Below are 21,406 nucleotides of genomic sequence, written 5' to 3' on the forward strand. Positions count from 1 at the left end.
GTCAAGTAAAAACGTCTTTACTCCAAAACGAAAGGTAAGTAACTAAGTAATATGCTCAAAAACAACTCATTTGGCCATCTGCACTTTCATTGCATTTAGAAACAATACATCTTCGAAAATAATTTTATTGCATTTGGTTTGCTTTGTATCGCGCCGCAAAATGTTTATCTAAAGTAAAAAATAGCCAACTAATTCATATTTGCTGACTCTTGGTCATAAACCGTAAATAGCGTTTATTAGTCGGCATTACTGTCGGATTTTCTTCGAATTTATTTTGCTAACTTAGTTTTGTTTATTATAATTCTATTATATATATTTCTTTCCTATGCAAATTATTAAAAATTGCGTGAGAAAAAATCAAATCAAATCAAATCAAACAAGTAGAGGACGAAGAGAGAGAGAGAGAGAGAGAGTTCATTGAAATGTATTTTTCAATATAATTAATAAAAAAAATATCCGCAATAATGGTCACCCTTCTTTATATTAAGGGAACATGATATATGTATGTATATTAATAGTTTATAGAAGATCGATATTTGTAAACATTTATTTAATTAGATAATTTAATTGTTTCAAAATGGTAATTTAAATTAATAAATAAATATTAGTATTTAGAAAATAGATTTTGCAAAGACTCAATATTATAGATTCATTATTTTACTTGAAAAATAAGGATGATTTCTTCTGCCCTATGATCTATAAATAGTTTTCTGCGTGTACTTAATATGATTAAAATCATCATTTAACAGGTGAACAATTAGAATAAACATTGATTTTAAGATTGACCTTCTATTATATAATATTTTACTTTAAAACGGAACCGGAATAAAATATTTCAAACGCTGGCAACCCCTGTTTGCGGCAGGAATTTTCCAGGCAACCCTGTTTTATAGTGTTCAGAAAAAAATAAGCTTTAATTTGATATATAATTCATTAAAAAAATACATGAGTGCAAATTATTAACATTTAGTGACATGTTTAAACCAGGCAACCCTAGACTTGCGGCAGACTGAGAGCTGGCAACCCTTAATTTTCCAATTCCTTATGAGATTATCTTTCAAATGATGTGCGATTCATATAAAAAACGTATTGGTGCAATTTTCTCCAAAAACGAGTTACGAAAAAATGTAATTAAAGGTGATTGCGGCAGGATTCTTCCAGGCAACCCAGGTGTAATCTGTTCTACTAATCATGTATTATTCATTAATATAGGTTTAATTAAGAAAACTCGTATATGCAGGATTCAACGGCCGGATCTCAGGGTATAAATTGCGTTGCTCTATTCATTCTACGTAAACAATGTTTATAAAATATGCAGGTATATTAAGTTTACTCTATAGAGTAGGTAGTGTATGTATAGTGTAGTGTAATAAGAACAGGTGCAGATTGCAGACTATTCATAATAAAAACAATGGATAATAATTAAAAGCATATTATATATAATATACAATGTGAGATTAAAATTAAAAACTAGCCTTGATTTAACTTTTATTTTATCTTATTTTACCATTTGTGGGCAATTGATTCTTTAATTACTTGATTTATATATATAGCTCTACGAAACGGCTGAGAACATGCTTGTCGTTACAGTAATTAAAACAAGTTAAAAGCAATTTGTAGATTCGAAGACAATTTAAGATAGCATTAGCCGTTATAGCGTAGTTGAGACGACGTTATTTTTGATCAATAGTTACTAATTCACAGTTTAATTTAGGATAATATTTAAAATAACCACTACATACTCCGATCTCCCCGGCAATCACGTCGGGTTCATACTATAAAGATATTGTATTATTGTCGAATCGGAACTAATATTACATTTTTAAAGAAAGTTGACGGCAAGATGTGGATCAAGAATTGGAATATTTTCTAAGATTATTAAATGGATAGAATAGAAAAAAAGACCCTAGTGTTCCAAAAATCATCTTGCTAAAGCCCAACGTGTCGAAGAGAGAGTGAAACACGATTACCAATAGATGTGCCTTTACTATACGCTCTACCAACCATAAAAGTAACATTTCAAAAATGAACACTATTTGTAGATATATCACTGAGAAATGTCAAGGTTTTCGCTGTCTTTCATTCAAGAAATAAAAAGATAAAATCAGCATAATTTACCTAATGGGACAGAAAAAATAAAGTAATCTTATTTATATTACTTCCTTAAACAATATGAATGATTAATATGTCTCAAAACCTGTAACCTATAAGCTATACCTAGCTACAGAATTGCCTGACTCATGGTTGTAGATTCCATTTTTTATTTACCATCTTTATTTAAGCAGTAATCTTACTAAAATAAATTAAAAGTGAACCATACCCTCCGACGTAAATAATTTATTAAGAAAATAAAATATAATAAAAGTGTTAATATGATAATAATAGCAGGGTAGGCAGAGCGAACTTAGTCTTAACACATACTCACACTGCGTTCTCCAGTTTCTGCCGATTTTTTAAAACGCCGGGCTTTTACCTTGGTGCCAGAGCGAAAAAAAATATATTAATAAATAATAATTAATTTCCCCGAGTGGGCATCGAACCCACGATCGTCACGTTACAGCCACACCCTTTTGCCCCTGCATCACGACGGCCTCATAAGATAATATACCTGTATAATATATATAAATATATGTATAATATTTAGAAAATAAATCTTAACTACAAAAGTGAGTCGTTTTACTGGATATTCTAAACATTTGACAAGTAAAATGTAATAAGTGTAGTGCTCCTGTAATTAACTAACGGTGCATACCAGATTGTACCGTTTGCTATAATCGTACATCACTTACTTCACACTGCAGCGCACAATGTAGAGTTAATATCTATTTTGCTAAAGTTTTACATACTTACATACATGTTTAGTAATAAAATCATCAGCATACAGCAGGGTAGGCCGGAACCTAGTGTTAAGTCACTCCGCATTCCACTTTCCATCGAATTTTTCAAGGTATTCCGTGTTGAGTGCCGAAACTTATCGCCGAGTTTTTGATTTAGTGCCAGAGCGAAGAAATTACCATAATATTAATAAATCATTAAGTCATACCCCCGAATGTGGGTCGAATCCACAACCCACAACCATATAATTAATGTATTTTTTTATTTGAACAAAATTTCTTTTCGGGGTTCGATGATGGAAACCTTACTCATAGCGACCCCTGGCAGCCCACGCCTATCGCGCTCTGTTATAGTGTCCACGTGCAACAGAGCGCACTGATAGGGCGTCCCCCAAGAGGAGACGCGCCCCAGTGCGTCCCCGTAGGTGCGATAAGTAGCGACGAATGTGGCATTAAGCATCGCCATCAAACACGTCATAGCTTCATAACTTCGGGAATGTTGGAAGACGATTTTTAGGATGTACAGAGTCAGTTTAGCTGATTGGCAGGCTGAAGAAGAACGCGCTCAGGTGGTTCGGACACGTCGACAGAATGAAAAATAGATAAAAATGGCAAAATAGATTTATGAAGGAAAAGTGAGTAATAAGAATAGCGTTTTAAATTATAAAACATTGCTCTGAGTAATGTTGAAATATTGAACTTCATTTTAAGTGTTTGTATTACATATGTATTATATGTATTACGTATAGGCAGAAGATTACCTGGAACGTGTTAAGATACAACATTCCGCATTAAGACACCATACCGTTCCCCACATTACGACAAAATCTCGAGGACTTGTTGAATGGTGGAACTCATCGCCGCGCTTTTTCTCGTTACTAGAGAGATAAAATGAAAAAAGTCTCAACTGTAAAATTATAAAAAAAGCTTAAATTATAGAAAAAGCTAGCTTAAAAAAATATTAAATGTCTCTTTACCATTTATTGTTCAAAATATACAATCTGTAGCACGTTTTTGCTCGTTTAATTTGGTGACATTTTTTAAATTAGTAAAACATTTTTTTTAAACTTTAAACGTATAAAGTCTACTTAAGAATAGTGAAATAGTAAATAGAAATATATATATTCCGAGAACTTATTTAAAAAATTATACATCTCATAAGCCATTTACACGCTTGTAAACCAAAAATAAGATTTTTCTTTAAAAACTTCAAAGAAAAAGATTATCTTTATCTATAATCTCCAAAATTATTATTTTTTAAAAAACTATTCTTTGAAATTATAAAAATTTTTTTATCTTCTCTATCTCTCTTTTTCTATCTCTTGTGACGGTCCGTAAACGGCTACACTACAATCTCTACGTCTTTGTTCACTAACGTTTGGCTTCCATTTATACGCTTGCAACTACGCTTGTTCCTGACATGCAAGTATGAAAATGCCAAACGTGGATGTAAAAGTTATTTCAGCTTTTATACAATAACGTAATTAAAGAACAGAGCAGAACTAAATTTAATTTTAACATTAAAATATAATGATTAATTGAATTTCTATATTGAAATAAATTTATATATATTTATGAATTTAATGTCTTTAATGACTACCTCAGACGCAAGATGGTTCAGACGCAATGTTTTTTTATACGCCAACGTATAAATACGTTCCAAGCGCCGCAAGCTTTGTTTGATCTGTGTTCAAAAACCGTTCACAAACACTGGTCCAGATCTTTAGCCCTCGCAAGCCATCACCAGCCACAACCTACCCCGAGTGTATAAGTGTAATACTTTACAAGTGAACATAAACGAACGAACGTAAAATATTAATATAGAAAAGAAAGCACATATTTTTATATATATTTACACTGTAGTCATTTTGTTTAATTGTATTGTAAAAATAAGTATTTAAAACGTAAAATATATTTAACATGCGATACGGTACCTTACCTATAGTGTTGTATTTTTTTATAAGGAAAATTATTAATGTATTTTTTGTTATTATTTAGGTAGCACCGACTGTCAATGTCAACGTCAACAACTATTGTCAAAATTCTAGTTTTTATTAATGGGCTCATTTACAAGCAAATTTGTACGTTCATCTAACATGGCGAGCTCCTCAGAAATTCAACAGTTTATTAAAGAAGCTGTTTCTCAAGAAAAAGTAGTTGTGTTTTCAAAATCTTATTGTCCTTATTGTAAATTAGCGAAAGAAGTAAGTCTAGTATTTAGGTTATTATTTTAAATTTCGATCACTAAACTAGAGGATTATTATAATAATCCTTACAGATATTGAACGAATGCATTAGTCACTTATTTATTATTATTTATGATTTACAGGTTTTCCAGCAGGTCAAACAACCCATAAAGGTTTACGAGCTTGACGAGCGCAATGATGGAACTGATATTCAGAACAACCTAGCGGAAATTACCGGTTTTAGGACAGTAAGTAATTGTTAGTCCTTATAGAACTTACGAAAAATATATTCTTATGTATATCTTAAAAATAAATTGAACTTCCAAATTTTTAAATATTACAAATTTCTGTAAATACAATTAGGGAAAATTTTACCTCTGAGTTGTTTTGATGATGTCATTTTATAAGCAGTGACACTTCAATGTTAAATGCAATGATTATCATACCTCTATTAATAATCTTAGTTTATTGTTTTAAAATATTGAATGTATGATATGGTTAGAAAAAAATGATATGAAGTGGAACTTATATATTTTATGTAATTTGTCCCAGGTTATGCCAGGAAAATGAAATTACAGAAGCTTTATAGTAATCTAGTCATTACACATGACTTTCCATTAATTAATTTGCAAAATTCTTTTTTTCTGTTCTTATAGCAATTTTTAGGAATGATTTCTTAGTGTTCCCTTACTTTCCCTGTATGAAATATTTTATTTTTATTTTCTATCAATACATCAAAATTCACAAAAAAGTTTAATTTATAATAAACATTTAGTACCTTAATGTATAAAAATGTATTTTTTATGAAAAAAATATTGTAAATTTCACATTATTGCATAATATTAAACATCTGATTTATTTGGAATTAGTTCTGCTCAATTTAACAAACTATTTAGAGATAACAATTGTAGATATTTTAAACATGATATGGTTGGTTGATATTAATGAATCTTCCCTGTGACTACTTGCTGTATGTCTGATATATTGTCAAGCTAAAAAACAAAATTGTTTTCATTTATGTAGGTAATTAAACTGTAGTATTTCTGTCTCTGATAAGTACTTTAGATTAGATATAAGATTATAAATAAAATCTAAATTATAGTTAATTTTAAGTATCAAATTACAATAGGAAAGCTTACATAAATTTATAACTAATATTTACCTATGGATTTGCCTCTGTGGTTAAAATCTAAGTGTGTTTTGTTTTTATTTAGTTGTCTGTGGAAATATCTAAGAGTTAATCTGTCCTTGATAAATGGATTATTCAACAAAAAGATTCCTTAATTTCCAAACAGTAATTCCTGAAATTGGCATATTGGACCAAACAAACCTGTCAGCTTTATAATATTATATTATTGCTATTTATTTACAGTTTTAAATGAAAGTATGACTTAGACTATGTATGCGCAATTCAAAATATTGCATATTTTGACTTGCACAGAAAGCTTAGAATTAAATATTTTAATACTAGATTCTCTCGGCCTTCTCTGCTACAAGCAGGATGAAGTAAAAATCTGGTAGGAAATATGATACAATTCTTAAATAAGTATTTTTTATTTAGTAAAAGTGTATTTTCAAATATAGTCCATTTTATCATATGGTTACAAGCACAAACATTTTATGATATGGTTGTAACCACAGTGATGAAATAACAGGATGTCAAAAATATTATAATTGATAGTAGTATTTTTAAATAGATTAAATCCATTTTTTTATTTATTTTATGTTATTTTATATTTTTAAGGTACCTCAAGTGTTCATCAATGGCAACTGTGTGGGAGGAGGATCCGATGTTAAGAGCTTGTATGAGTCTGGAAAATTGCAGCCAATGCTTATCGGATAACTTTTATGTCAAATAATGAAATAAAGCACTCACAATAAATATATTTTTGTTCTATATTTATATATAAATTGCTAAAGAAAAGAAATTATTGTTGCCAAAATTCATCTATGTTGTATTTTACAAGTTTTAATTTTTTTTTGCATTTAACTTAATTCTAAAATGTTTACAGCTTTATTATGTTACAATTTTATAATAAAGATTTATTAAAAGTTTCGTAACTATTTGTTATTTTTATTACTTTGTATTCCAAAAAATAACTACATAAGATAACTATATCTTAAAGATCCCCACCGCTAATTATTCCCAAAAATAACATTATTTAAATCAACGCAATGTGTTCGTAATAATTATGTAAATAATGCAAAGTCTGCTGACGTCTCCCCTTGACAGCCGTGAGGGCTAAAATCGGTCCGAATTAATTCTAGAGACTCCGCCATAAATCCTTCAGAGGAAGTCGCCTGTCCCCTCCCTAAACGCTTTATTACGCACACGAGATGAAAACATCAGGCTGGCTCAAGGCCACGCGCAGGAGAGGGGTTCAAACTTTACGCAGGATGCCTTACGTATCTCCTATGTCATTGATAAAAGTGCCCTTTTTGCGTAACGCGTTAGCCGGAACCTATTGAGGTGTGCGTGCGAGAGGGACGGGGATGCCCTCGACCCTAGCCGTGGCCGCCCTAGCGCTTCGCCCGCCCGCCGCTAGTCGGCGCTCGTGCCCGCCCTAACAACACGCTTTAATATCTTATTTTGTATCGTGTAAACAAACAGTTGTGTATGAAATTGTTTTTATAAATGTGCTTATTTGTTTTATAGTGTTTAAAATGGTTGTTTTAGTTCCCAGTGATTACGAATTTGTTGCGTTTTCCATTAAAAAGCGAGCACGAACAAGCTTAAGGTGAGTACAATGATACAATAACGCTTTAGTAATTGGCTACTTCAGCGTATACGCTAGTGCCATGTGCTTAAATGTAGCGGGAAATAGACGTCTCTATTAAAAATGTAGATCCCTAAGTCTTGGACGTGTGTCTCTCGTTAGTTTGTCAATATTGATAATGGTATATACTTATAGCTAGCTATATAGAGAGACAAGGACTGGATATTTTCAATACATTGAATAATTGTCTTAAGAAAATATCGATTCGGATGCTGTGCGAGGAGGATAATATTAAAATACCAAAACAGGAACGTATGCGTCTTTGTCGTACGATAATGTTAATTCGTATTAGATAAAATGATAGTTGACGTCGTTTAAAATATGAAAATATTTTATATAACTACAACTTTTATACTGAAATATTAATGATTCAATATAAATAATTGTAAATTCAAATATACATCTCATTATGTGCAATTTCTTGTTTAGGTATAAAAGACATTAAATATTTTGTATACGGGAAATCCTATTCTTAATACCAATAATAAATAAAAAAATATGGCAAGAAAATAAAAAATTGTGGCTCTCGTGCGTACTAACACAAGCCGGTTTTATTAATATTTTCATGTATTCCCTCTGGTAACAAGGCAAAGCGCGGTGTTTAATTCCGCCTTTCAACACGTAATACCTCGAAAATTTAACGTAAATTGGGGCACTTATTGTCTTAGTACGTAACCTACCCTATTTGAGGGAAACCGCGTGAAACTGAAAGAAAAAATAAAATTATTCTTAACAATCCAAAAGTCTAATACCTTATACATGCCATAATCCACATCTTTGTCAATAATAAGAAGTGACGCTGCAGTATCTATCATCTTATTCATGAAATACTTACATTCAATTTGTATTACAAAAGAAAGAATTGGAATGCAATTCGTATAGTCTAGGGGGGTTTGGCGGGAAAGGCGTCTGCAAGGGGTCCAGGCGGGCATATAAGGCGGGCGGCGCCCTACAGAGCGGCAGAGCGCCCAGAGCCGCCGTAGAGGCACGTAGCCACGCCGCGTTACGAGCTACGATAAACTTAACTTCGAAATAACCTCGATAAGTAGTGATTAGATGATAGTGTTGGACTTGAGATAGGAGAATAGAGTTGTTGCTTGTTTCTTGGTAAGAATAGATATGAGCCAACCTTTGTTTTGTTTTTAAATGTAATAAAATGTTTTGTTTTTTTTTTTTTGGTTTATAAAGTTTTTTCTAGTTTTTATTTGTTGAATATTGTTGATTAATGGTTATTTTATCATAAAAACAACTAAATAATTATAGTAATAGTATTTATTTTTGTATTTCATTAAAATGATAAAATGACAAATGATACATGGTATAAATAATATACACAATACAATGGATGTAACGTAATACAATAGAGATTGTATATAAGTAAATATAAAAATATATTCTTCAATTGTTTTTTTAGCTTTACGCTGTATACTGCAAATATCAAGGTAGGAGGGATAACCAGGGAACCTAGTTTTAAGAAATTCCGTTCCCATTAAGACGCTTCCCAACCCCACATTGTGTTTTGAGCGTACATTATATTCTTTGTCATCATAAACTCTTTAAATTAGAAGTTATCACAAATGATAACAACATTAAAATAAATTTCTAAACAATAAACAAATAATAAAAAATCATAGCTATAAGAAAAACATAAAAAAGATTTAAAAATGTGATTCAATTTCTTATTTATTACATTTTTTCTTGCCTCCTTGTAATTATTAGAGGGAGCATCCATTACTCTGTCATAGATATTTTTCATCAACATAAATCATTTTGCTGTAATAATTTCCCGTGCCACATATACGTTCCTACCTAACGCCCTTTATTCAAACCTCAACTGATATTGAATGAAAATGTTATATGAATATGATTGAAATTTGCTGAGATCATATCTCAAAAGTCTGGACATTATTGTGGTATTATATAAATATCAATTGAAAATATATGATAATCGATAAATTAATATTAATAACAAAAAAAATTAATTGCCTATATACTATGTATCAGTAGTTCAAAGTTCTGGACGAAACGCTCTGGTCTCTGGCGGTCTCGCATGCGTCTCTGTCCTCGTCCACTGTCATCAACCTCTTCATACATGTCCTCCAGGGGCCCTCGTGCTTTTTACGTGACTATCCACTATCTTTGATACCATGTTTTCGAAGGTCAACCGAGGTTCTCCCCTTCTTCTACTACGCTCAATTTCCCATCACAATCTTTTTTGCCATTCTTGAATTTTTCATTTATATATGTATTTTTTATACATTGTAGTCCTCTAATATACAGTAATGTATAAACAAGATTTCTCTCTAAATATATATGAGGTTCCGGTGTTTGCAGTAAAAATTTTAAATATACCTGATTTTTATGATGCAAAGTGGCTTATGCCGGCAAAGTCGAGACGTAGCTTGACAAAAAAATAAAAATCCGCTTATTCTCTTACATGTCAACAAACTTTGCCGTGTGTGGCTCTCGAGTTCCTATGTGTTTATTAATAAGGGTGAATTATGACGTTATTTTACCCAAGTACCGGGAGGCCTAGAGCCCGGTTACCTGAAAGAAATGTTCACAATATATTAATTTTTCTCCTGAAAATATTTTTAATATAACATGTTCATCCTTTACCAACCTCTACTCGTTCAGTTCAATATAAACGGATATTATAAAGAACAATAGTTTCGAACCAATGAATCGTGAAATTTTTTATAAGAAGTTGCCATATGAGAAAAAGTTTTAGAACAATATGTAATCTACAACCTATGAACATTGTAAGACAACCCTCCTCAAATTTCAAATTCATTAATTAATCTGAATCCCCGTTAATTTAAACTTATTGTAATCAAACATTTCAACAATCCTTTACGAAATCCAAAGTACACATTATGGAATTACAAAGTTTTGATGGAAAAATGTATTAATTAAACGCCGCGAACACATCTGAGAGACGCTCATCAAAAATGTATAGAATTCGTATGATTTGCATAAAATTCATTTTATTGCCTCGAAAGACAAACAGAATGGTATATTAGCTGGAATGGATCCAGAACGCGGTGCTGCGGTACCTGCGAGCGCGGTCCGACTACCCGCTTATTTCAGGCAAACTTGACATTTGACGATTATTACTCATAATATTATTCATTGGGTATCTTCTGCTGAGATAAATTTACATTTCTTAATGTTAAGAGAGGACTAAGATAAGGCTATAAGAATGGACTGTAGAATAACTTTTGTGAATAATCAGAGAGTCAAACGACAAGAAGTATTTAAACAGAGAGCGAGAATTTTTTAATGTATACTGTGGACGCTATCTTGGCGCAGTGGGTGGTTGTATAGGTGATGGTACTGGGTTCAGTTCACACCTGGGGACTAGAACTATTTCCATTTCGTTATTTTGGCAAGACAAAATATGGCAAAAGCATAAAATGGAGGCTCTTGCCACTAATTTCTATTTGAACCTGCTAAACAGCTTTCATTATAAAACATAAAAAAAATACTTTGAACAAAATAACAACACATTTTCTTAAAAAGGTTAACGACTAAGGAAAATAACGTTTTTTTTATTTTATTCTCCATCTTAATTATGTTTGTCGTCTGTCCAAAGAATATTGAATGACGCGATGAAGTTCGGAAAGAATTCAATGAGTTCGCGATAATTATGTTGAGTAACTTCGTGGTATTCCGTAATTTCTCCATAAATATTAATTAGACTTGCAAATTATTTATTTAACTAATTTTGGATGTTTTCTTTGTTTCAGATGTTAAAACGGACGTTCATACGTATTGTAGAGATTAGATAGCTCGTACATATATTTAGCAAGGCCAGTACAAACCTTTCGAACTTATCTCCTTAGGAAAATAGCTTCATAGGTAGTTTTTAGGAGTAGCGATCTCATAACGTCAAATAGATTTTTGCAAAGCCATAAATTAGAGTGTGATAGTGTTATCGTGGGGAGTTTTATAGGAGAAAACAATGCCTGAGGTCCTCATAAAGCATCGATATCTCGGCACTGAGTGTTGGGTAGCGTAGACAAGGGGGTCAAGTTGTGGTGGTAATGTGTGAAGATAAGGAAGAGGCTAGAAGTGAGGCGGCGGCGGCGGTCACTCCGAAACGGCTCTGCTGGCCAAAGAGACCCCCCGCACCCTTGCCTGATACGAGGGGGCTTTGTTGTGCTAAACTGCTGAGGAAAAATGGAAAGGCGAAAAAGGTAAGGCTTTTTTCGACTTATATTTCAGCAATATAACAAATTTTATTCTTATAATTTCTTTAAGTGTTTGTTTACTGAGTATATTTCTCTTTGAACTATAAAGTGGACTTGTTATATCAATATAAATAATATAGGGTCTCATTAATTTACTTGAGTCAGAAATTTACGAATGAGCTGAACATATTAGGCTAGAATCCTCCATATTTCAAGGTAGAGCGCGTTTAAGCCTTATAATCAAAGTTTAAACTGAAATTCGGTCACGGCGGTTAGCTAACCGTACTTAAGGAATTGACTTCGGTGCCTGCCTATAATATATATCAACTTTGTAAAGGAAATATTAGATCGGATCGAGGAATTAATAAGTTAGACGTAGATATACAGACATATTCAAACATATCACCAAGCATGGGTGTATCTGGAGATATTTTCTTCTGGAACAGATATATTCGTATAAATGTTTTTCTTTTTAATGTTTCGGGGCAAATTTTTTGCTAGTAAAATTTCAGGGGTGGGCACAAGCAACCCGGCCTTCCCTTTCCTACGCCCATGTTACCAACTTTGGCTATGGAATCCGTAAAATAATACTATGTTTATTGCGTTAAAGATCATAACTAGTATTGCAAATAACTTTCTTGGAAGTTTTGATCGAATTAGTTTCCGCTGACGTCGCGTGCGGTAACTTTGATTACCGCCCCGAGCCAAACAAATGAACTTACACCAATGACTAGACTGTTATATTTTAATTTCATAATTTATTTATTTATTTTGAGACCAGTTATGGTGCAGGAGCGGAGGAGGATTTCTCCGCTCTGGTGTCGTTAAGCTCGGCGTTAAGTTCCGCCACTCAACAAGCAATGCCACACGAATTCAGCGGAAAATGGATAACGGAGTTTCCTAACACTAGGTTCCCTCTGCCTTTCCTTACTGTATTCGGGATACAGTGTGACACTTAAAAAAACATTAATTTTAGAAAATATTCTAATCAGACAATATTAACATATTAAGTAGCAAAATATACAATTTACTTACATAAATTGAATTTTAGCTGTCGTATCTCTTGACCTCAGTAGACGCGTAAGAGCGACGAACTAGAAAGTCTGGGAATAAATTGAATTTAGCGTGACATTTGTAAAAAAAACGTGTTTTCTTTGAATCAAACAGCATCCCCTAGTGGGTGCACTGTTTTACAATTCTAACCACCGAAGAGGTTTCAATTTTACTAATGTGTCTGAGATATATGTAGAACTATCTAGGTTACGTATAGCTGCTTGAAATTCGAAATGCATTAGACGCCCTGTCGATATTTATTTAGGGTTCCCAAGTTTCCATTTCCACCCTCTGTGTACAGAAATGCCAAACCATAATTCTATCCAATTTCTCTAGAATTATCGACACGTTTTCTTTTTATAATAGAAAAAGGAAGAAACAATAAAATTATTATAAACCAGCAGCCCATCCTGCTTTAGCTCGTAGTGGTATGGATACAAGTACCATTATTCTTGGCAAACTGACATTTAGTTTCATCTTTTAAATTAGTTTAATCAAGTAAATAAATGTCAATTTTATATACTTATTAAATTTCTTGCAACAATTAAATATTTTCTTTCCTTTGTTCTATGTTCAGCACATAGCAGGGTAGGCATAGAGAACCTGGTAACCTAAAGTTGAGACACTCCGTTCCTATTAAGACTCTTCCGTTCCCCATTTAATTCTGAATTATGGAGGCATTGCATCAAGTCTAATTTAAGGTATCTTGTAATTCACAAAAAGATTATTGGCTTAAATAATCATTGCCATAATATACCTGATAATTATATAATACAATATCATTTTATAGTATTTACTAGTTCTATCTAATTATTACCATTAACACGTTAATAATTAGAAATTAGCTAAATTAGAAATAATAAAGGTAAATTGTAATTAATGATCATTAAATGAGTTTAAAAAATTACTTGCCACGTCATGCTTAACAAACCCTTCTTTCTACTTATATGCTCAAAGGACGTGCTTATTAGTGTTTTACACTCAAAACGTTTTTTTTTGTATGAAACTTATAAAGCTAACTCTTACTTTGGTCTCTCTAAAGAGCTGAATTCACTCCAATTATGTTCTTGTAAAGAAAATATATTAGCATTAACATCACCCTAATTTCCCCTTTGAAACGCCGCGACCTTTGAAGGCTTTTTAGCTCGACTTGTGCTTCAAATTGGCAACAAAATTCAACTTTGTAATAATAATCATATTAATTGATTAAATAATAATAAAGTAATTTAGTATTATTTAGGTTTTAAGATTTCAAATAAAGAAATCTTTAAAGGATATTAATTAATTTGACATTTTTCGTTTACTTGTGAAAATAATTGTGAAAATTACAAAACACATCATTTTGTAATTTCCATTATTATTTCCACAATTTTTTTTAAGTATTATTTCGATTCGAGAGAGTGTAAGAGTCGCAACATTATTTCCCTCCGTTGTATATACGTTAATTGGCGAAGTTCTTTAAACTGTTATTGAAAGTAATAAATATTTCATTTCCTCGAGTGAGAATTGAACCCAGAATCTGTCTAGTTACCACGACCAGCCATACTCATCACAAATAAAGATTTTCAAATATTTAAATTAAATTTAAATCTCCAAACAAATGAAGTTAATTCAGTAGGCTTTCAAAATTCGTTTGTTAATGAAGCTTTGCATAATAATGGATACTAGAAATTTGATTAGGCCACTCAAAAAGTGTCGCGTTTCTAATTTGTAATTAAAAGTATTCAGAATCCTTTGTTTTATTTTAACTCAGTGCTCGCAATTCTTTTAAATGTATTTTCTTTTATCTGCTTTAGGGCTGTGTTAAAAAAAGAAAGGGCGTTTTCTACCAATTAAGTACGAATCGAAAAATATTGCTCCTCCAGAATGTAATCAATTGTTTACTCATTTGAACAAGTTATTTTATCGTAAAGCAGAATTGAAAGATATTTGTTTTTTACTTTATATTTAGTAAATTTTCATTTCTTCGCTCTGGTACTTGGTAGAGCACGTTTAGTTCCCAGAATTTGGCGAAAAGTGTGGAACGGAAATGTCTTAATGGGAACGGAATCTCTTAATACTATCTTTATGCAACGCGAGACACAACGTGGCCCACCACGTGGCAATCATCACGCTGATGCCCCCGCCCCACCTTAACCTAAAAATCTTTATCTTTATTTAAATTTTTATAAAGCGTAAAGGTGCTAGACGCGGTAGTGACTCTCGTCAAGATGACTGATGATGACTCTGGCGTTGAACTCCGCCACTTAACACGCAATGTCTTGAAAATTGGCTGAAAGACGGGGAACTGGGTGTCTCGAAACACTAGGTTCCGCCTGCTTATCCTGCTTGGGAAACAGTGTGAACCTGAAATAAAATATACTTGCAAATAATATCCAAAAAAATATATAAAAAATATATATATGTAATATTGTAAACCGTTTTCGTTACGGTTTAATTTTAGTAGTTAGACAATTAAAATGGGATTTGTTTAAACATATTAAACAAATATATTCTGAAAACATACACTTACACTCTTACAGTGCACACTCAAATAAATAGACATACAGGCCGAGCTAGGAAGTAATTAAGGAATTCCTATTCGTCTACATTATTTACTTTTACTATCTTTAAAGAGAATTATTTTGGTAATCGTAATTCAAATTAAAATGTCTATTATAAAATAATCATAATAAATACTACAGCTTATCTATCCTATAAATAAACAATCAAAAGCTAACACCACCATGGCGCAGTCTTATAGTGTTTGTCTTGCGATAGTTCTGGACTAGGCGGAATAATTAATTATTTTCGTTTTTATACTCTGGTATCTTACATTTTGGTACTCTTATATAAAAGAAAATTTTCAGATATGAAAATGTATTCAGAATGACTTCTAGTTCTCTCTGCTTATCCTGCTACTTCGTATATACAGAAGATAGCATTACTTTAAAATATCTGCAAAGTTGTTTTGAAGTAAATTGAGGCCAGTCGTTGCGCATGTGACTGTAAACTACTGTACTGTTGTGGGTTCGATTCCCACCGAGCTACTCAACACGCAATGCCTCCAACTTCGACGGAGTGTCTTAACACTAGGCTCTCTCTACCTACCCAGAACCCTGCAATATGGGGGGGGGGGGTTAGTGTAAGCCACAAAATTATAATAATATGTAATTTTGGCTCATTTACTAGGTTTTTACTAAAAATATATTAAACGTTAATTATATAAAATGGCACTAACAAATCTTTTCGTAAATATTTTATTCCATTATCCTTTACGACGCCTAAATAAAACCCTAACGTAGAAAAGCAACAATATTAGCATACTTTTCACTTCGAATTATTTCAAGTTCCATACACTGTTTCGAATGAAATAGACGTCTCGGATAAGTAGGTACCTAGTGACACATTAACATAGCTATGAGATTAAACTTTTTCATGCTTGTTTATAGTTTATAGAGTTCTATAATAAATTATATCGAAGAAATTTTCTTATTCCTGACATAAGAAAAATACGTTCTGTAGGATACTCAAAGAGAAAGCGTATTAGAGAATTACTTAATTTTTTTCAGCTTTTTCACGCTGTATTTCGTAGCAGGGTAGGCAAACCTTGCTTAGTGTTAAAACACACCGCTTCTCACTTTCCACCAATTTCTGGAGCCATTGCGTATGGAGTGACAGAACTCAACGCTTCTGTTTCGACACTAAAACAAAGAAATGTAAATATTAGATCATTTCCTCAAGTGGAAATCGAACCCACAATCTTTCCCATTTACAGTCATATGCTTGTACCCTACCATTGGCCTCCCTACCAGAAAATTACATGCAAATAATAAATAGCACTAGGTTCCTACATACATTTCTTTACATTCATTACACTAAATGAGGTTAAATAAAGTATTCAAGTAAAAAGTATAATATAAAGGGATTTTCACATTCATTTATTTTGCTTAAAAACTTTTCAAATACTCACAAAAGCGTTACGAGAACTAAAAATAGTATAACAGTAATGTATGTAAGGTAAATTTACTTTCACAAAAGATGCGGGTAATTTCAATAGAACTATCTATTTGATAACATATATTTATATGTTACATCTTTTTTCATATATGTATACACTAGCGACCCGCTCGCGGTTTCACCCGCGTGAACTATGTTATTATTAATTTCTGTCTTCATGACTACGTCCTAGTGACGTCTATGCAAAATTTGAGACTCCTAGCATTTGCAGTAACGCCAAAACCAAACCAAAAACAACCCCTTAGAAGTCGAATATTGCAAATTCCCGTCTTAGCGAGCACCTACGTCCTATAAGTAACTCCTATGCAAAATTTGAGATTCCTAGCACGTGTAGTTTCTGAGATTTCGTGATGAGTGAGTGACCTTTCGATTTTATATATATAGATAGATAATGGTGTATGTGAGGCTCTTGTCGCGTAGTGGCGCTAGTGACTGTAAACGCGAGGTTTGTAGGTTCCTCCAATCTGTTCTTACCTGCAATTTTTATTTATATATGTTTATATCAATTAAAAATAATAATTATTACCATTTAAGTATTTGATTATTATATTCTTTTTTGTTGGCACCGAATTTTATAAAATTTTAAATTCAGACTCTTAATAAATATTCATATTATGATTCAAGCGGGCGAAGCCGCCTGAGCCTGCTAGTTGAATATAAAAATATACTATGAAACACTCACCAAACACTTTATAATATAAAAAAAATGTATATTTTAAAAGATTTTCATATTCTTTTATACCTCAACTAGTTTAAAAACAACATAATTTGTATAAAATTAAAAACACAACTACCCTCCAGCTATTACCTAACCTTATTTTAAAGTAATACAAGAGCTGTATTTACCAGACAGTAAATTGCGGAGAAACAGGAGCGGTGAGAGTAATAATTTACGCTCGAGAGTGGCGCTCGGGCGATCTTCCTTGGTTATACATCTAAAGACTAAATGGTGTTAATTCTACCACTTTCTTCGTATAAAGAACCTTCACAGATATAAAATCTCGCTTCGATGTAAAATATTGATTTAATAAGTATTGTTCTTTGAATTTACGAGAAAATTGATAAAAAAAATAATAGTTGAGTCGTCACGCAGGGGCTCAAATGTAAACGCGACAGATTGTCATTCGATTCCTACTCCAGGAAATTAAATATTTTGATTTCTTCGCTTTGGTGTCGAGGTGCGGCGTTGAGGTCCGCCACTCAACACACACTGCAAGGCAAGGGCAAGGGAAGCGTTTTAATGGGAACTTAATGATTTAATACTAGAGTCTCAGGTTAGCCTCCCCCTCCTCCACCCTACCATGTGCGAGATAAAGCGTGAAGCTGGACAACAAAAAACAAAGGTTTATTGTATAAACTAAATAAGTGCAAGTTTAGATATGATTAAGATATCCACACGTTGCTTTCTTCCACAAACTTTACTGGAAATGTTTTGCATAAAACTGATTAAAAACGCCATTTTCCTTTTTAAATGAGCAACTTCTCATCTTTTCAGCTACATTCACAGCGACGACACAATCCCTGATTACTATGAAGAAAATAATGTGAATACACATTTAATAAAATATACGTCTGGCCTACATTTTTATTAAATTTACTTATGTTTGCTTCTTTTTTTGCCATTTGTGTATAATGACTACATATTTATATAAATAACTTGCGGCCCGCCCGCGGGTTCGTCTGCGTGAACTACGTTATTATTAATTTCTATCTCGATGAGTACCTACGTCCTATAAGTGACGTCCATGTAAAATTTGAGACTTCTAGCATTTGTAGTAACGAAGTTTCATACAAACTTTCAACCCCAAAAACAACCCCTTGGAAGTCGAATATTGCAAATTCCCGTCTTAGCGAGCACCTACGTCCTATAAATAGCATATTATATTTGCATAGGAGTTCCTATGCAAAATTTGAGATTCCTAGCACATGTAGTTTCTGAGATTTCGTGATGAGTGAGTGACCTTTCGATTTTATATATATACGCCTAAAAACAGTTTTTATAATTCTTTTCTCAAGCTTTATACACATAGGTGTGTAGGTAGAGGAAACCTAATGATAAGACACTCTGTTACCATTAGGACACTTTCGTTCCCCATTGTCCGCCGAATTCTTGAGGCATTGCGTGTGAAGCGGCGGAATATATTTATATATTTTGTTTCACATTAACTGTGAACGGCTTTGGGAGTAATAAATATTGATAGTCTATAACATTTTTCATGAAGCTATTTTATTTTAAGCAAGAAAACTTTTAAATATATCCGTTACGTATTGTTTCGTGCTAGAATTTTGATAAGAACATAAATCTTATAAGTTGCCTATGTTATTTTCATGAATAAAATTTTAAAAACTTGTTTCTGTGTTAAAAGATGGATGATATTATCTGTACTATAGTACAATCGCATTTATTGGTTACATTATAAGATAAAATAAATGAACACGAGAATTCTATGGATACGGATAAAAAACTCTAAAAACTAAACCATGACTTTTCAGTACATATTAGGTTAACTGAAAGTGTTATTTAAAAATATTTTTAGATATATAATAAAATGTTTTAAGTTAAATTTACTTATTATCTTATGGGCTATGGTGAAAGAGTATAGTGTTAAAGCACCACATTCTTCACATTTTGCCTTTTATATCCAACGCCGTTTTAGTAGCGAGCGAAAGTACCTTTTACATAAAAACATTTTCTCGAATTTTTCTTTTTTAAACTACTCACGGGTCTTCTGGTGTAGCAAGAAATATTTTATTCTTTCAGTTTACGTTTTTTTACCTTTCAGTTTTTTTATTTTTCTTTTTTCAATGTTTCAACCAGCAAAACTTCATTTTGAGAGTACTACGGTAGAGTAATTTACACTTATGTTAAAAAATATATATTTACTTTCACAAAAAATATCAAAATATCTAATGAATTAATATGAAAAAAAAACCTTCATTGTGACCTAATAAGCATTTACTAGAAAAGAAATTCTATCTTTAGACAACGATACCTATCATCTATTAAATAAGCTTTTGTTGGCCTAGATTAGTTTAGCGTCGTCGCACACCTACGATGTCAACTATATAATAATAAAGATCCTACTAAATAAATCAATATAATATTTGTAAGTTCTGGTTATCTTGTTCACCCTTTATATATTATTTCGACTTTCTAATAAAACTGAATTATTTGTGAAAGCATCCAATTGTGACACTTTTCTATTTTTCATTAATCTCTGTTTTTCAATTCTACGCTGTATTCTGCATGTAGTAGACTATAGGTTTGGTAGGCAGGGGGAGCCTAGTGTTAAGACACTCCGCATTCCACATTCCGATGAATTTTGGAAGCATTGCGTACTCTATTCGTGTTTATTTAAAATTATAAATAGTTAAATGCGTAAAGTGAACGTAAATATTTAACTAACTAACCAAATTTTTAGGCAAATTGAACAAAAAAATGCCTGAAAATGGTCTCTTTAAAAAAACCAATACAGATTTTTCTTATAAACAACGCCCACCAATATAACAAATCGTTTGTCATCTTTTTAGTCTCCACAAAAGTTAATAAAACAATGAAATTTATTCTTTAGTTCTTCATCGTTTCGCACCCACTGAGGGACGCCCCAGACCAGACCAGGGTGAGCTTCTTTCAAAATTGAAATCACCGACAGCTACGTGACCGTAAAACCGATAGCTCCACTACCAAAGCTTAAAATAATATTTACTTTACCTTTACTTTCCTAATTCTTGATTCCCTACAGCTTCAGCTATAGCTTTTAGATTGCGAAATGAACGGTGGAATATTTTAATGTATTTTATAATATCTTGTCATTATTTATGTGTATTGTACCTTTGATGACGTTATTTTTTGTTAAAAACATCATCTTTACTAGAGTAGTAAAAAACAAAAATGTACTTCCTTAGGTTATAGCATTTTTGTAATATGCGCTAAAAAAATCAGCTTCACATTTTCTGAGTTGGTAGACAGAGGGAACCTAATATTTAGACACTCCCAGGGAACCCAACCCCTCACTTAGTCTATTAGTATCGGGAAACCAAAACTTGCTTAAAATTTTTCGGCCATTTGAGGCCGTCGTAAATGAATACTTTTTAACAGAACTACAACAAGCATTAAACAATAAGTCCTTCAACCCCTCATCCTCTATTGTCCCTTTAACATATTCTTTACGTTTCTACTAACAATGAGATACAATTTACATACTTTTCCGCTTTCACGAAAATAGTAACTTTTATTTTAGAAGACCTTGTTTTAATTTGCATGTGTCAAATAAGCCTTATCTAGTTGTGAAATATATGTTAACTTTATAAATATGTCTTTATATTGTTTTTTTTTTTTTAGTTTTACAATGTACCTCGCATAT

General features: G+C 32.1%; 2 protein-coding genes across 3 annotated transcripts in view; both read left to right on the forward strand.

Moving 5' to 3' along the window:
- Nucleotides 1-4,854: 4,854 nt before the first annotated feature.
- Nucleotides 4,855-7,084, forward strand: LOC146539044 (uncharacterized). The gene is made up of 3 exons (XM_085185730.1): nt 4,855-5,038; nt 5,164-5,268; nt 6,765-7,084. Exons 1-3 carry the CDS (start codon nt 4,892-4,894, stop codon nt 6,861-6,863), a joined length of 351 nt encoding a protein of 116 aa, XP_085041856.1. The 5' UTR covers nt 4,855-4,891; the 3' UTR covers nt 6,864-7,084.
- A 492-nt stretch (nt 7,085-7,576) lies between these two features.
- Nucleotides 7,577-21,406, forward strand: part of LOC146539045 (uncharacterized) — a 48,819-nt gene continuing 34,989 nt past the window's right edge. Inside the window, exons 1-2 of one of the 2 annotated variants that reach the window (XM_085185872.1) lie at nt 7,577-7,758; nt 11,547-11,996. In XM_085185872.1, the coding sequence (XP_085041998.1) occupies nt 11,844-11,996 (153 nt within the window). In that variant the 5' untranslated portion in view covers nt 7,577-7,758; nt 11,547-11,843. Of the gene's footprint in view, nt 7,759-8,772; nt 8,905-11,546; nt 11,997-21,406 lie in introns of those variants that run through there. The other variant, XM_085185871.1, reaches the window with a different exon arrangement.

This window comes from Heliconius melpomene, chromosome 5 (assembly GCF_056956725.1).
Source record: "Heliconius melpomene rosina isolate 202511_hmr_F chromosome 5, ASM5695672v1, whole genome shotgun sequence".
Lineage (NCBI taxonomy): Eukaryota > Metazoa > Arthropoda > Insecta > Lepidoptera > Nymphalidae > Heliconius > Heliconius melpomene.

Coding starts and splice junctions, on each gene's coding strand:
- LOC146539044 (XM_085185730.1), top strand. CDS start 4,892: ATGGGCTCATTTACAAGCAAATTTGTACGTTCATCTAACATGGCGAGC. Junction 5,039..5,163: donor ATTGTAAATTAGCGAAAGAA/GTAAGTCTAGTA, acceptor TATGATTTACAG/GTTTTCCAGCAGGTCAAACA. Junction 5,269..6,764: donor AAATTACCGGTTTTAGGACA/GTAAGTAATTGT, acceptor TATATTTTTAAG/GTACCTCAAGTGTTCATCAA.